Consider the following 15,259-nt stretch of genomic DNA (forward strand, 5'->3'; position numbering starts at 1 on the left):
TTCACATACACCTTAGCCAAATACACTTAAATTCAGTTTTTAACAATTCCTGACATTGTAGATCATAGAAAACATTCCCTGTCTTAGGTCAGTTAGGATCACTACTTTATTTTAAGAATGTGAAATGTCAGAATAATAGTAGAGAGAATGATTTATTTCAGCTTTTATTTCTTTCATCGCATTCCCAGTGGGTCAGAAGTTTACATACAATTTGTTAGTTTTTGGTAGCATTGCCGTTACATTTTTGGGTAGCCTTCCACAAGCTTCTCACAGTAAGTTGCTGGAATTTTGGCCCATTCCTCCAGACAGAACTGGTGTAACTGAGTCAGGTTTGTAGGCCTCTTTGCTCGCACACACTTTTTCAGTTCTGCCCACAAATTTTCTATCGGACTGAGGTCAGGGCTTTGTGATGGTCACTCCAATACCTTAACTTTGTTGTCCTTAAGCCATTTTGCCACAACTTTGGAGGTATGCTTGGGGTCATTGTCCATTTGGAAGACCCATTTGCGACCGATCTTTAACTTCATGGCTGTGTCTTGAGGTGTTGCTTCCATATATCCATATAATTTTCCTTCCTCATGATGCCATCTATTTTATGAAGTGCACCAGTCCCACCTGCAGCAAAGCACCCCCACAACATGATGCTGCCACCCCCATGCTTCACGGTTGGGATGGTGTTCTTCGGCTTGCAAGCCTCATCCTTTTTCCTCCAAACATAACGATGGTCATAATGGTCAAACAGTTACATTTGTGTTTCATCAGACCAGAGGACATTTCTCCAAAAAGTAAGATCTTTGTCCCCATGTGCACTTGCAAACTGTAGTCTGGCTTTTTTATGGTGGTTTTGGAGCAGAGGCTTCTTCCTTTCTGAGCAGCCTTTCAGGTTATGTTGATATAGGATTTTGTTTTACTGTGGATATAGATACTTGTCTACCTGTTTCCTCCAGCATCTTCACAAGGTCCTTTGCTGTTGTTCTGGGATTGATTTGCACTTTTTGCACCAAACTACATTCACCTCTAGGAAACAGAATGCGTCTCCTTCCTGAGCGGTATGATGGCTGCGTGGTCCCATGGTGTTTATACTTGCATACTATTGTTTGTACAGATGAACGTGGTACCTTCAGGCATTTGGAAATTGCTCCCAAGGATGAACCAGTCTTGTGGAGGTCCACTATTTTTTTTTCTGAGGTCTTGGTTGATTTCTTTAGATTTTCCCATGATGTCAATCATAGAGGCACTGAATTTGAAGGTAGGTCTTAAAATACATTCACAGGTACACCTCCAATTCAGTACACCTACTATCAGAAGCTAATTGTCTAAAGTCTTTTTTGACTTTCCAAGCTGCATAAAGGCACAGTTAACTTAGTATATGTAAACTTCTGACCCACTGGAATTGTGATATAGTCAATTAAAAGTGAAACAATCTGCCTGTAAACAATTGTTGGAAGATTTACTTGTGTCATGCACAAAGTAGATGACCTAAACGACTTTACACAGCTGACAGGTTTACAGATATATTTGACTTTTAAATCACTAAATACACTATTATTATTTGTAAATACTCTTCAAGTGATTTCAGGTATTTTTATAAGCATAAAGGATGTTAATATAAGAAATGGCAAGCAGCTGTAATCTGAATGTGAAATGGAATGTGCCTGATGCATGGTGGAGTATCTGTAACATAAGCAGTTTCCTTCACAATTATGCACTATGTGGTAATGAGTTGCAATATCAGGCATTAATATTCATTTGTTTGTCAGAATGCTAGTCAGAGACTAGTGTATGTAAAGTGTCTAGTGTAGTCTAATAAAGTGTAACTGTTTGTGTGCTTGTGAATTGTGTTTGTTTGAATCTAGAACTCAACACAAATTTGGTAGAACATAGTCTGCATAATATCACAGTATAATAGTGTCAGGAGCTCCAGGTCATTCAAAGGTGATGTAAGAGGATGTATTTATCTGTGAAGAATAGCAAGATTATAGTCTGATAAGGGGCAATGGATCTTTGGTTCCACCACTCCATCATCTGGGTCATCAGAATTTTGTTAGTGCTGTTAAGTGAAAAGGAAAAGAGATTATAGTTAAACACTACAAACGGCTTTCAATATAACAAATGACTGATCTATATTAGTTATGTATTTGTTTAATATTATTAGTTTCTAAAACAATTTTCTAGAATGTGGATGTGACTACTCTTAAAAAATTGTTAAAGAAATGGCTTATGTCATTACTCATAGCCTCATTTTATTTCAAGCCCATATGTATGACTTTATTTATTTAATGGAACACAAAAGGAAATGTTAGGCAGAATGTTTGGGATTGATAGCCTCAGTCCCCATTAACGTTCATTGTATGACAAAAAAAAAAAAAAAAAAAAAGTACTGAAACTGAATTAGAACATTCTGCCTTTTGTGTTCCATGGAAGAAAGTCATACAAGTAATTAATGACAGAAAACTAATAAACAAGTAAACACAATATAATCAAAGAACGGGCTAAACCAAGATCAAACGGTTCATGTATATTAATTTCTCCTGAATGTCAATGTAATGTTTATTTATAAAGCACATTTTTATACAACAACAGTTGATTTATGTGCTGTATAACAACTATAAGAGACAAGATTTATAAACAAGAAATAAGACAACAAATGGACATAAAACAAAACACTACACACAATTAAAAACCAATGAGAGAAGATGTGATTTAGCAAAGATATAAAAACTGATAGTTTAGGAGCAGTTCTTATTTGAACAGGTGTTTTTTTTTGTTGTTGTTTGTTTATTAAATTTACAGATTTATTTCACCCAAAAATGAAAATTCTCTCATCATTTACTCACCCTCATACCATCCCAGATGTGTATGACTTTCTTCTGCAGAAAACAAATTAAGATTTTTGGAGGAATATTTCAGCTCTGTAGGTCCATACAATGCAAGTGAATAGTGATCAGACCTTTGTAGCTCCAAAAATCACATAAAGGTAATATAGAAGTAATCCATAACACTCCAGTGGTTTAATCAATGTCTTCTGAAGCGATATGATAGATGTGGGTGAAAAACAGAACAATATTTAAGTCTTTTTTTTTATTTTTTATTACCCTATATCTCCACTTGAACTTGTGGAAGTGAAACTGAAATATTCTCCTTAAAATCTTTGTTTGTGCTCTGCTGAATAAAGAAAGTCATACACATCTGGGATGGCCTGATGGTGAGTAGAATATGAGAGAATTTTCATTTTGGGGTGAACTATCCCTTTAAGGCCACTGTCAAATAAGAAGCCCAGATTCTTCACGCACGGTTTAGTGTGAGAAGCAAAATGGCCTAAATTAAGATTACAGGTAGTACTGTCAGTGTGTCAGAACATAATTATTTCAGTTTTGTTGAAATTTAAAGGTGCACTCTGTCATTTTTAGAGGTGTGGATTGATCATCATTCAAACAGTGTTCAGTTACAGATGTCAGTGTAGAGATTCACAATTCACAGACAGCCATGATTGATTTAATAAGTGAAAGTGTTCATTAATAGGGCAGTTGTTGAGAGTAAGCAAGTAGATGTGGTCATGTGATTCTAAAATGGCAGCCCCCATGAGGGGACCCTCTCCATGTAGAATAAAACAGCTTTTATCAGGTTACTGCTGTGACTGGAGTATTCATCTTATGTGACTGGTCATGATTTTATACATTCAAAATAACAAATCAATACTTTAGGAGGAAAACAAATACTGAGTGCACCTTTAAAGGCATCCAAGATTTTATGTCCTTTAAGCAAGCCAGTAAAGGTGTCATCAGCATAGCAATGGAAAGACACACCATGTTTATTGAAAATAGAACCAATAGGAAGCAAGTATAAAGAAAATAAAACTGGAGCAAGAACACAGCCTTGTGGCACCGCCTACAGAAGATGAGCTGCAGAGGACAAGAAGTTACCAAGGCTTATTTAAAACCTTCTGTTTGACATATATGACTTACACCATTTCAAAACAGTTCCTTTGATGCCCACACATTGCTCAAGACGGGAAATAAGGATGTTATGGTCAACCATGTCAAAAGTTGCACTAAGATCTAAAATGACAAGGATCACAGGAAATAAACAGACCTCTCCTCTCATATGAAGCCTTGAGAAGTCTGATTCATTTTCATAAAATAAATGAAAATTAATTGAGTTACATCAACATATTGTTTCCTCTTGGTTTAGCTCATTGATTCTCTGTCAGAAAACAAAATTAATTCAAGTAATTTCAACATAATGGAATAAACTTGTTTTTAAATCATCCAATTAAGTAGCCTTATTTATGATTCATTTCCATCAGCTGTAACATTTTGGTGTCGCATTACTGATTTATGTTACAAGGTTATGCTAGTAGCTAACTTTTAGCTAGCAACTGCATACATTAGCATGTTAAATGCTAACTAGTTATTGCTTCTTGAGTAAAGCAACATAAAGCGTGTTGTTTGTGTACCCGTCCTCAACCCATGCAAAAGCTTCACTCTTCACCACGTTAACCCAGCATAACATAATCTGTTCTAAATCCCAAAATAACAACAATAAACACGATTAAACCTCCCCCTTTTCTCATCTTGCTGCATAAAATAACACTTCATTTGAACATTTTTACTCTCTGCATCAAGTCCAGTGCAAAGCATTACAAATTCCCTGCCCATGTTGTTGAACAGACTTGACTGGTTAACATTCACCCTACATTATATAATCTAGTAACTTTAAGATAATTACATTAATAGAAAGAAAACAAGCTTAAAAGAGAAACACAATTTTGTTGTGTAGATCACAAATAATATGTTTTAGTAGTTTGGACAACCTGCATTTTCACGTTTTATACATACAAATTGTTTGTCCACATTATATCAGCCACCCTAACCTTTAGTGCAAATGTCTACATCTCAGTTGCAATAATTAAATTGTATTAGCCCATATCACATGCACTGTATATTTGCATTATATCAGCCATGGGCCACCTTGCTCTCTAGTTATCAGTAATGCCCCTCGAAAAACTTCTTGTTCAACAAACACATCCTCAAGTGATTGTGAGACCAAGTTCTACCACACACACACACACACGCATTGACATTATTTCATTACATTACATTATTTATTAAAATGTATTTGCACTTTACATTTACATTGGCCTACTCCCTTGAAATCCTTAGGTACTAACAGATTAATTTAGGATGTAAAACATTTTGTGATCTACACAATTTCAACTTTGGGATGCAACAATGAACAACCAGTGCCATGATGACCAGAAACATACATTTATCTTTAAAGTGGAACACTTAAAACATGGTACAAACAAAGGAATAACTTTTTTGACATAACAGTGTATGTAAAGTTTGCCAAAATTGAAACACTCAAAAAACAAAATGTAAACAAACATTCAACACACAAAAGTGATCCATATGGAACCATATCAATGGAAAACAAAATTTCTTGGATGTGTTGCACTTTAAACAGTGAAAAAAGATCAGTGGCTTGCTGTGCTTAGAGGACCTTAGAGAAAACTGCAACGAAAATAATCATCAGTTCATTCCTGTTGTCAAAGTGTTAGGAGATGCGATCCTGAACAAGGTGCTTTAGAATAATTAAAGAGTGAAAACGTGTGTTATATCTTTTCCTGATAAGAGCACTAGCTTTTATTTCTATGTTCACAGCCGATGCACTGTGTGTTATAGAAAAAGTTAAAAACAGTACTAAGTCAGTGAGCAAGCCTGGCACTGTGTCTTTCCTATCCATAATTCATGGAGGCCACTAAACATCCTGAACTATTTTAAATACACCTGCATTATATTACCATTTACAGAATATGTACACTTCCAGTTCAGTCCAGTATAAGGTTTAGAACATCAGTCAAAAGGCCTACATTGTACAAAAGAGTTTTATAAAAAAAATGAAGATCATTAAAAGATTTTCAATAAAAAAGCGAACACCAAACACGAGCAAAATGAATTTGTGTAAATCATTCGTAAAACCATTCTAACGTAAACCTTTGTGTAAATAGTCATTAAACCATTCTTACACGAAACTTTACATCAATCATTCATAAAACAATTCTTAGACAAGTTGTCGCATTAACTGCTTAAATCATTTGCAACAATGTAACGATTTACGCAAACATGTATTTTACACTGAAGGCCTCATGAAATACAAGCAGAACGACTTTGCATAAATCCTTCGTTAAACCAATTTTACGTAAAATGCCACATTCAATTAAATGTGCGAACGTAAGAATGGCATTATGAACAATTCGCACAAATTTGTTCGGATCATTTTTCATGAACAAGGCACTGAATGTATTTAGTAAGAATTGCTTTAAGAACGATATACGCATTGAATGCGACAATTTACACAAGAATGTTTTTCTGAATGAGTGACACAATGAAGGCCTAATAAAACACAAACAGAACGAATTTGTGTAAATTCTTTGTAAACGAATCTAATGAAAAATGTTGCATTAAATTAAACGCAACAATTTGCTTAGTAATGGATTTATGAAGGATTTGCATCAATTTGTTCTGCTCATGTTTTAATTAGGCCTTGAATGTGACAATTTTGTAAGAATTGTTTTGCGAATTATTTACGCACTGAATATGGCAATTTACAAAAACGTATTTTTGTTTTAAGTAAATTGTCGCATTAAATGAATCATGACAATGTATGCAAGAATGGATTTATGAACGATTTTTACAAATACACTCTAATTGTTTTTCATGAATAAGGCCCTGAATGTGGCAATTTATTAAGAATTGTTTTGCAAACGATTTACACACTGAATGCAATAATTTACACAAGCATGTGTTTTATGAATGACTGACACATTGAGGGTCTAATAAAACACAAAGCAGACCGAATTTGTGTAAATTCTTCATAAAACCAATAGAAGTAAAATTTTGCATTCAATTAAAATGTAACAATTTACGTAGTAATGGATTTATGAATGATTTGCACAAACTCGTTCTGCTTGTGTTTCATGAAAAAGGCCCTTAATGTGACAGTTTAGTAAGAATGGTTTTGCGAATGATTTATGCATTGAATGTGGCAATTAACGAAAACGTGTTTTTTGTCTTAATTGAATGCGACAATGTATGTAAAAATGGATTTATGAACAATTTGCACAAATTAGTTCTGCTGATGTTTCATGAATGAGGCCCAATTATTTTAAGCCTTCTTTCTCCCAGCTTTCACAGTTGAATCTAAAATCTCCATTCCTTGTGTCATACTTGCTCATGCACTTTCAGACTTAACTATGAATGACACCTGTGACCACATTTACAATTTTCACCATCAGGCAACAAATTATGCCTCCAATTATGTTCAAACTGTCTGTAGTTACAGTTTGTATCATGTCCCTATGACACCATGTTGGAGTGTTCAAAAACTCAAGTGTTCTAATGGTGGGCATAAATATAGATTTTAAAAATGGTCTGTAGGTAAACTTCATGATCAGGAGTCAATAAAAGCTTCAATATTTAGAGCTCACAAAATCCAATCAGATTCTGAACTTTGAGAACCGGTTCGCTTTTTGTGCTGGTTTCATGATAACATTAAGCACCAAAAGGACATGGCACACAGAGGCAGTGTTACCAAAAATTACATTAAGAACTATGGATTAATTACCTCACATTTTTAAAATACAGTAGAGGCAGTCTGATTAAATAGCCACTCATTGTCATTTTACCTTCATTAGGTTGCTTATGATAGATAAACTGTATAAACTACATCTACCAGCATCCATTGCATCACACTGGAATTGATTTGTGCCTTCTTGACTCACTGCCTGTGTCCACAGTCTAGAGGCAGAGGAAGACCCAGATGAGCAACTTTAAAAAAAAATATATAATTCAATATTGAATTCAAATCAGACCAGTCAAAGTATCATGGCCTCTTGAAATGCCTCGATCCACCTGGAAAAGAAGAATAGATTTAGTTCAACTCAGTAATCTTTTTAGATATATCATGCCTGATAGGCCTGACACACAAGCAACACATGTATGTTAACACAGATGCTTCTGGCTGTGCAAGTTTGATGTTTTTGCATTCCAGAATGGGTCTGCGCCACTGATATATATATATATATATATTTATACGTATAAATAGAACTGGATTGCTCATGACGTCATATCAGTGAAGCCACTGCTCCGCCATATTGCTATGCCCAAACATTCCAATGTCCCTACTGACTTAACAGGAAATCATCTCATTTCAATGAGTAAACATTAGTCATTCAATCACCGATTTTATATCTGAAAAACGCAAATGTTCTACACATGTAATAATTTATTTAAAGTCTGGAATTTTTCCTGTTTCTTGAAAGCCCGAGCGAGTTATGTATATCTACTTTATATCAAACAGTAACCACCTCAAACAAACTTCATCAGCGAACAGACCAGCTGAATGTAAACAAGTTCACTGAAACTGAGGTAAGATACAAAGACATTTTCAGACTTATTTATTGTGATCATCGAAGAGTAACTTGTTTTGTGTTTTTATCAAAAAGTGCCTTGTTCTCGTGCTTTCTCTCCCTCTATCAAACGCACAACGGGCACTGAGATGAGTTAGACACACAAAGCAAAGCTGGTTAAAATTAAATTGATACAGGTTCGACTGGAGGACAATGAATTAAAATGACTACAGAGTGCACTTCAATGTGAAAACAAACAAATCCCGGTCTGACTTTTTAAAGTTCCTTTTGGGGGTAAGGAAGTGTTGTCACTCTAAACAAGCAGATATTACAGCTTTTCCTACTTATATTACAACTTGTGGACAGTTGTGCTGCTCTGACATCGCGATCGACGTATATATTCTCCCTCGTAAGGAATATTATCTAGAACAAGCAAATCAAACATTAAATGCAACTGTCGTATCCGCAGGTCGGAGACGGTGAAATGGGGTGTTTTCGCCTGTCAGTCATTGACGCTTTATGAGAGTTTGGGCATACTAAGATGGCCGCTCGGACACTTCCGGTGGCTTCAACTCCTGACGGCAGTTTAAGGTTGCGTGAGCGACCCAGTTATATTTATATATAAGTGGTCTATGCACAATTAAAAAAACAACACAAGTATGCATTGCATTTTCAGTGTTGCTACAAGGGGTGCTATCGCACCTATTAGGGTTGGCTGATATACAAAAAAATTTTATCACAACATTTGACATATATCTCAATATTTATGTATTTGCTTGTTTTTTTTCTTCCGAGGAACCATTATTTAGACCAAACAGACACTGTTGCCAAATAAAACGATTAACGCAAAAAGTAAAATACCGTAAAAATCTAGTTAAAAATAATCAAGGCATGTTTTCCACACTATTTTCCACTATAGAACAGTGGAAGAACAGAAGAAAAAATTACATTTAATAATTTATATGCACCAGTATAACAATACATGTTCAGGGGGCCTGGGTAGCTCAGTGAGTACTGACGCTGACTACCACCCCTGGAGTCGTGAGTTCGAATTCAGGGTGTGCTGAGTGACTCCAGCCAGGTCTTCTAAGCAACTAAATTGGCCTGGTTGCTAGGGATGATAGAGTCACATGGGGTAACCTCCTCGTGGTCGCTATAATGTGGTTCTCGCTCTCAATGGGGCGTGTGGTAAGTTGTGCGTGGATCGTGGAGAGTAGCATGAGCCTCCACATGCGGAGTCTCCGTGGTGTCATGCACAGTGAGCCACGTGATAAGATGCGCAGATTGACGGTCTCAGAAGCGGAGGCAACTGAGACTTGTCCTCCACCACCCGGATTGAGGTGAGTAACTGCACCACCACGAGGACCTAGTAAGGAGTGGGAATTGGACATTCAAAATTAGGAGAAAAGGGGATTAAAAAAAAAATACATGGTCAGTGTTGGGTAATTTACTCAAATTGCCGAGATTACTGACAGTTTCATTGAATAAGTAATAAAATCCGTAGTTACTTTCTAAAACACTTTTCACGAAAAGCTTGTTTTGTGCTCAACGAATTTAAAACAAAGTTTATATTTCCCTCTTGTTCATTGACTTGTGGGGCATGTCTCCAAATGCGAACAGATATACATATTAATGTAATTCATGTTTTAAATGTATTTTACATATATATTATTTTAGAAATATGTGTAACCCATGTAAAGTAATTCCAAGTATTTAACTTAATTGAAAGTCAGTAACTGTAATACAATTACAAGAATTTGAAACGTAATACACAAACTGCTTTTTTACTAAAAAATAATTTGATTACCCCCAACACTGTACATGGTAATAAACAGTAATATTAACCTAATAATGTGTGTAACATCATTTTAATAGACAAAAACCTGTTTTTTACTGTTTTAATACATGCAAAATATGACATGCAGAGATTTCTGTAAACATTTTTGAGTGATGACGAAAACATCTTGTTGAATCAGTATTGAATCAATTAATTGAAATGGACCTTTTTAAATTTTTATACTCTTTTTAAACATCGACAAGGATCACGAAACTACTCGCTACACTGAGAAAAAATAAATAAAATAAATAATAATAACTTGTTGGCTCAACAACCATAACGTATAAAAATAAATAGCTTCTACTCAGATATATTTATAACATTTTTAGCTTTACAACTGAAGTCAGAAGTTTACATACACTTTAGCCAAATACATTTAAACTCAGTTTTTCACAATTCCTGACATTTAATCGTAGAAAACATTCCCTGTCTTAGGTCAGTTAGGATCACTACTTTATTTTAAGAATGTGAAATGTCAGAATAATAGTAGAGAGAATGATTTATTTCAGCTTTTATTTCTTTCATCACATTCCCAGTGGGTCAGAAGTTTACATACACTTTGTTAGTATTTGGTAGCATTGCCTTTAAACTGTTTAACTTGGGTCAAATGTTTTGGGTAGCCTTCCACAAGCTTCTCATAATAAGTTGCTGGAATTTTGGCCCATTCCTCCAGACAGAACTGGTGTAACTGATTCAGGTTTAAAGGCCTACTTGCTCGCACAAACTTTTTCAGTTCTGCCCACAAATTTTCTATCAGACTGAGGTCAGGGCTTTGTGATGGCCACTCCAATACCTTGACTTTGTTATCCTTAAGCCATTTTGCCACAACTTTGTTGGTTTACTTGGGGTCAATGTCCATTTTAAAGACCCATTTGTGACCGAGCTTTAACTTCCTTGCTGATGTCTTGAGATGTTGCTTCAATATAGCCACATAATTTTCAAAATTTCAAAAAGTGCACCAGTCCCTCCTGCAGCACCACAACATGATGCTGCCACCCCGATGCTTCACGGTTGCATCATTGTTTTATTATATCCATGCATGTGGTTACAGACAAATTATATAGAACAGTAAAAATCCCTCACGACACTGAAACTTCTCTGTCTTGCATGCACTCGTCCCCAGTCTGCCAGGAGACAGATGACGTGAGCTCTGCTGTCTTTGCTCTCATTGGCAGTCGCTCGTGAATGTCGCTCGTCATTTGCATAGTTTACATTTTGTCAACTTGTCTTGTCGCTCTCCACGGCGATCTCTGTCGCCAATGGCCGCGGCAGCTCGTGTCGCCGGAAGTCGCTGTGCTCTCATTGAAAATGAATAGGATCGTGTTGCTGTCTCGCGTGATGTCGCTGGCAGTGTGAACGCAGCTTCACAGCATGTGGAGGCTCATGCTATTCTCCGCGATTCGCCCATTGAGAGCGAGAATCACTAATCGTGACCATGAGGAGGTTACCACATGTGACTCTACCCTCCCTAGCAACCGGGCTAATTTGGTTGCTTAGGAGACCTGGCTGGAGTCACTCAGCACACCGTGGTTTTGAACTCACGACTCCAGGGGTGGTAGTCAGCGTCAATACTCGCTGAGCTACCCAGGCCCCTGAGCATGTTTCTGTTCTTAATCTGCTTGCATACCTCTGAGCGGTGGGGATATCCTCAGCTCTGAAGATGTAGTAGAGAGTGTTTTTATGGTAAAGTTTAAACTGTAGTTTTTGAGCCGGCCCCGTCTTCTCCTCTCTGAGGAAAAAGCCCAGCAGCGGCTGACTCTCCAACGCTGCAACATCCTGACAAAACACAAAATCATCTCACATGATGCATTTCATCACGTCACGCACACTTGTTACTCTCATTACTAAAATTAAAATTGCTAAAAAGCAGTGTTGGGGAGTAACTCATTTAGTAGCAGCGAATACTGACATAAACGTAACTATATTTCACACTTTGTCAGTAGCTCAGCTATTTTCACAATTATGTAGTTTTTCCGAAAAAAGTAACTTGTTCCAACAAGTAGCAGTGTAGCTCAACAAAATGACTCAAAGGTGTTCCCAGAATTTTTTGCTCAACGTTTCAGTTTTGTTGTGTCACATCAGTCACAAGTCATACATTTTATTCTTTTATTTTTTTTGCTGAATATTTTGTTAAATTGTGTTGTTTGTAACTATGTACTCAGTTACATAAATTGGGGTGCTTTTTAGTTAAAGGTGCACTCAGTAAATGTTTATGTCATCTTGGACTTATAGTGACACCTAGCGGTGTGGATGCAGCATTATTTAAAAACAATAGTTTTTAGTTACAGATGGCATTGTAGAAATTCTCTATTCACAGTGAGTTATGATTAAATTAATCCAAGATGAAAAATGTCCAATAAGAGGGTGGTTACTGAGATTAAGCGAGTCATTTTTGACTGGTCATATGATTTTAACATGGCAGCCCCCTTAAGGGGACCCTCTCTGTGTAGAATAAAACAGCTTTTATAAGGTTACTGATATGACTGGAGTCTTAATCTCACGTGAGTGCTCATACATATGTTTTAGAATTACAATTCATTGCTTTAGGAGTAATTTTTTTTAATGAGGAATAAATGACTTTGTGCACCTTTAAATATATTTAGTTTAATGCGGTCACCCAAATTGAGATCCTTATTTTTTGTGCCAGATACATACTGCTCTACTTGCAAAAATAAATAATTTTTTAGAAGACAGTTTAATATTTATTAGGGCTGTCAATCGATTAAAATGTGTAATCAAATGAATTACATATGCCGATTAATAACATATGCCGAATTAATCGGATATATAAATATTTGAAGAGAAAGCCCTTCAAAAAACAATAATTCAATATATAATGATTAAATAATTATAAATATTATTTATTTTATAATAATAATTCAGATAATTAAAATGCATTACATTATTGTGGCAGAAGAGTAAAGCTTTGTTAAGAAAAAACAAAAAGTGCCTATAGATGAACATAAGACAACCATTGACCTATAGTCCACAGCACTACATTTTGCAATTGAATTCGTCAATCAGTCCGACATAGATTTATTATAAGAGCTTGTCTAAGGACGCTTCAATGAACACATGTCAGACGCACACTTTTGAAGCGTGCAACTTTGATTGCACTGCGTCATAAACACTGCGTAAAAACGCAGCTTTGTACAGTTGCGCGTTGCCTTTACAGCTAGCGTCTCGCTTACTGCCCACTGCTGAATACAGGTGGTACTTCAAGCTTGAATTGCTCTGATGGAAGGAATTTTCTATTTAAAGGGATAGTTCACCCAACAATGAACATTCTCTCATCATTTACTCACCCTCATGCCATCCCAGATGTGTATGACTTTCTTTCGTTAGCAGAACACAAGCAAAGATTTTTAGAAATATATCTCAGTTCTGCAGGTCCATACAATGCAAGTGAATGGACCTTTGTAGCTCCAAAAAATTACATAAAGGAAACACAAAAGTAATCCATAAGACTCCAGTGGATAAATCCATATCTTCAGAAGTGATATAATGTGTGTGGGTGAGAAACAGATAAATATTTATGTCCTTTTTACTCTAAATCTCCACTTTAACTTTCAGATGTGAAAGTGAAACTAAACAGGCACCACATGACTTTCAGATGTAAAAGTGAAAGCGAAAGTGGAGATTTAGAGTGAAAAAAAGGACTTAAATATTGATCTGTTTCTCACCCGCACCTATTATATCACTTCTGAAGACATTGATTAAACCACTGGAGTCTTTTGGATTACATCTATGTTTCCTTTATGTGATTTTTGTAGCTTCACAGTTCTGGTCACCATTCATTTGCATTGTATGGACCTACAGAGCTGAAATATTCTTCTAAAAATCTGTATCTGTGTTCTGCTGAAGAAAGAAAGTCATACACATCTGGGATGGCATGAGGGTGAGAAAATTATGGGATAATTTTCATTTTTGGGTGAACTATCCCTTTAAGTAGCTCCAATGTGAGCTACTTTTTGTTAGTTTTGTAGTTAAAACTACCTTTTCAAAAGGTTTGACTGTAGTTTATTACTATGAATCCTGAGCGCTTCCCCAACACTGTCTGATAGTAACATTGTTAAAAAGTATTGTCATCTTAAATAACTTCAATGTATTTTGCTACTTTTTGTTAGTAGCCTGAAGTGTAGCTATTGTCCCTACATTATCAAAAGAGTAGCCTGATTGTAGCTTAACTAGGTTAAACTATGAGTAACTTGAGGCATCCACAACACTGGCTGAAAGTTATCGCACAAATATGGGCAACGTACTTCGCTAGCAGCGTAAGTGTAGAGAACTTTGTTCTTGATGACAAACCACAGTCTCTTCCAGGGCTTCTTGTGACCTTTGGATCTTTGTAGGTATCCACTCATAGAAGAGTTTTCAGTGTTGGCCGACACCTGTGAGCGAGATGACATTTAAATAGTTACATATTAATATGACATCAGTGTTGTTGTAGAAACAGTCCTCACTACAGTGACATAACATATGATATAAACACAGCATATGATTTGCTATTGGTGTACTAAAGGTTACCTCTTTGAGGGCTGAAGGAATCTTCTTCTGTTTTCTAGAAAAAGCAAATGTGGAACTCCGCCCACTAGGTGAAACGGTCACATTGGATTGGTCACCTAAGAGAGAAAAGCAAAAGTGATTTTTACATTTTATGAAGAAAATGTGATTTGTGCTGAGATGTTTAGAGAGTTTTTTTACTGCATTGCTATGCGACTGCAAGGGCGCTGGGGGCATTAATATATAGTTGAAAAGGTGTTCTGAGTTTTTTTAAGTGTGTGCATTGCTGGGGGGTTGCCAAGGCATAGCTAAGCTGCTGCTAAGGTGTTCTGAGTGGTTGCCAGGGCATTGTTCTGCAGTTGCATTGGTGTTCTGAGTGGTGTTTATAGGTTGCTATTTGGTTGCTAGGGTGTACAAAGGTGGGGATGATTTGCACACTTAAAGAGATAGTTCACCCAAAAATGAAAATTCTCTCATCATTTACTCACGCTCATGCCATCCAAGACGTG

The 15,259-nt window shown here is 36.2% G+C and overlaps 1 protein-coding gene across 2 annotated transcripts in view; it reads right to left on the minus strand.

The window, feature by feature from the left end:
* Nucleotides 1-5,082: 5,082 nt before the first annotated feature.
* Nucleotides 5,083-15,259, minus strand: part of LOC127436832 (FYVE, RhoGEF and PH domain-containing protein 6-like) — a 52,322-nt gene continuing 42,145 nt past the window's right edge. For both annotated transcript variants that reach the window (XM_051691267.1, XM_051691268.1), the window contains exons 18-21: nt 14,775-14,869; nt 14,510-14,638; nt 11,875-12,023; nt 5,083-7,913 (exon numbers count right to left, since the gene is read on the minus strand). In XM_051691267.1, the coding sequence (XP_051547227.1) occupies nt 7,877-7,913; nt 11,875-12,023; nt 14,510-14,638; nt 14,775-14,869 (410 nt within the window). In that variant the 3' untranslated portion in view covers nt 5,083-7,876. The remainder of the gene's footprint in view (nt 7,914-11,874; nt 12,024-14,509; nt 14,639-14,774; nt 14,870-15,259) is intronic.

Source organism: Myxocyprinus asiaticus, chromosome 47 (genome assembly GCF_019703515.2).
Source record: "Myxocyprinus asiaticus isolate MX2 ecotype Aquarium Trade chromosome 47, UBuf_Myxa_2, whole genome shotgun sequence".
NCBI lineage: Eukaryota > Metazoa > Chordata > Actinopteri > Cypriniformes > Catostomidae > Myxocyprinus > Myxocyprinus asiaticus.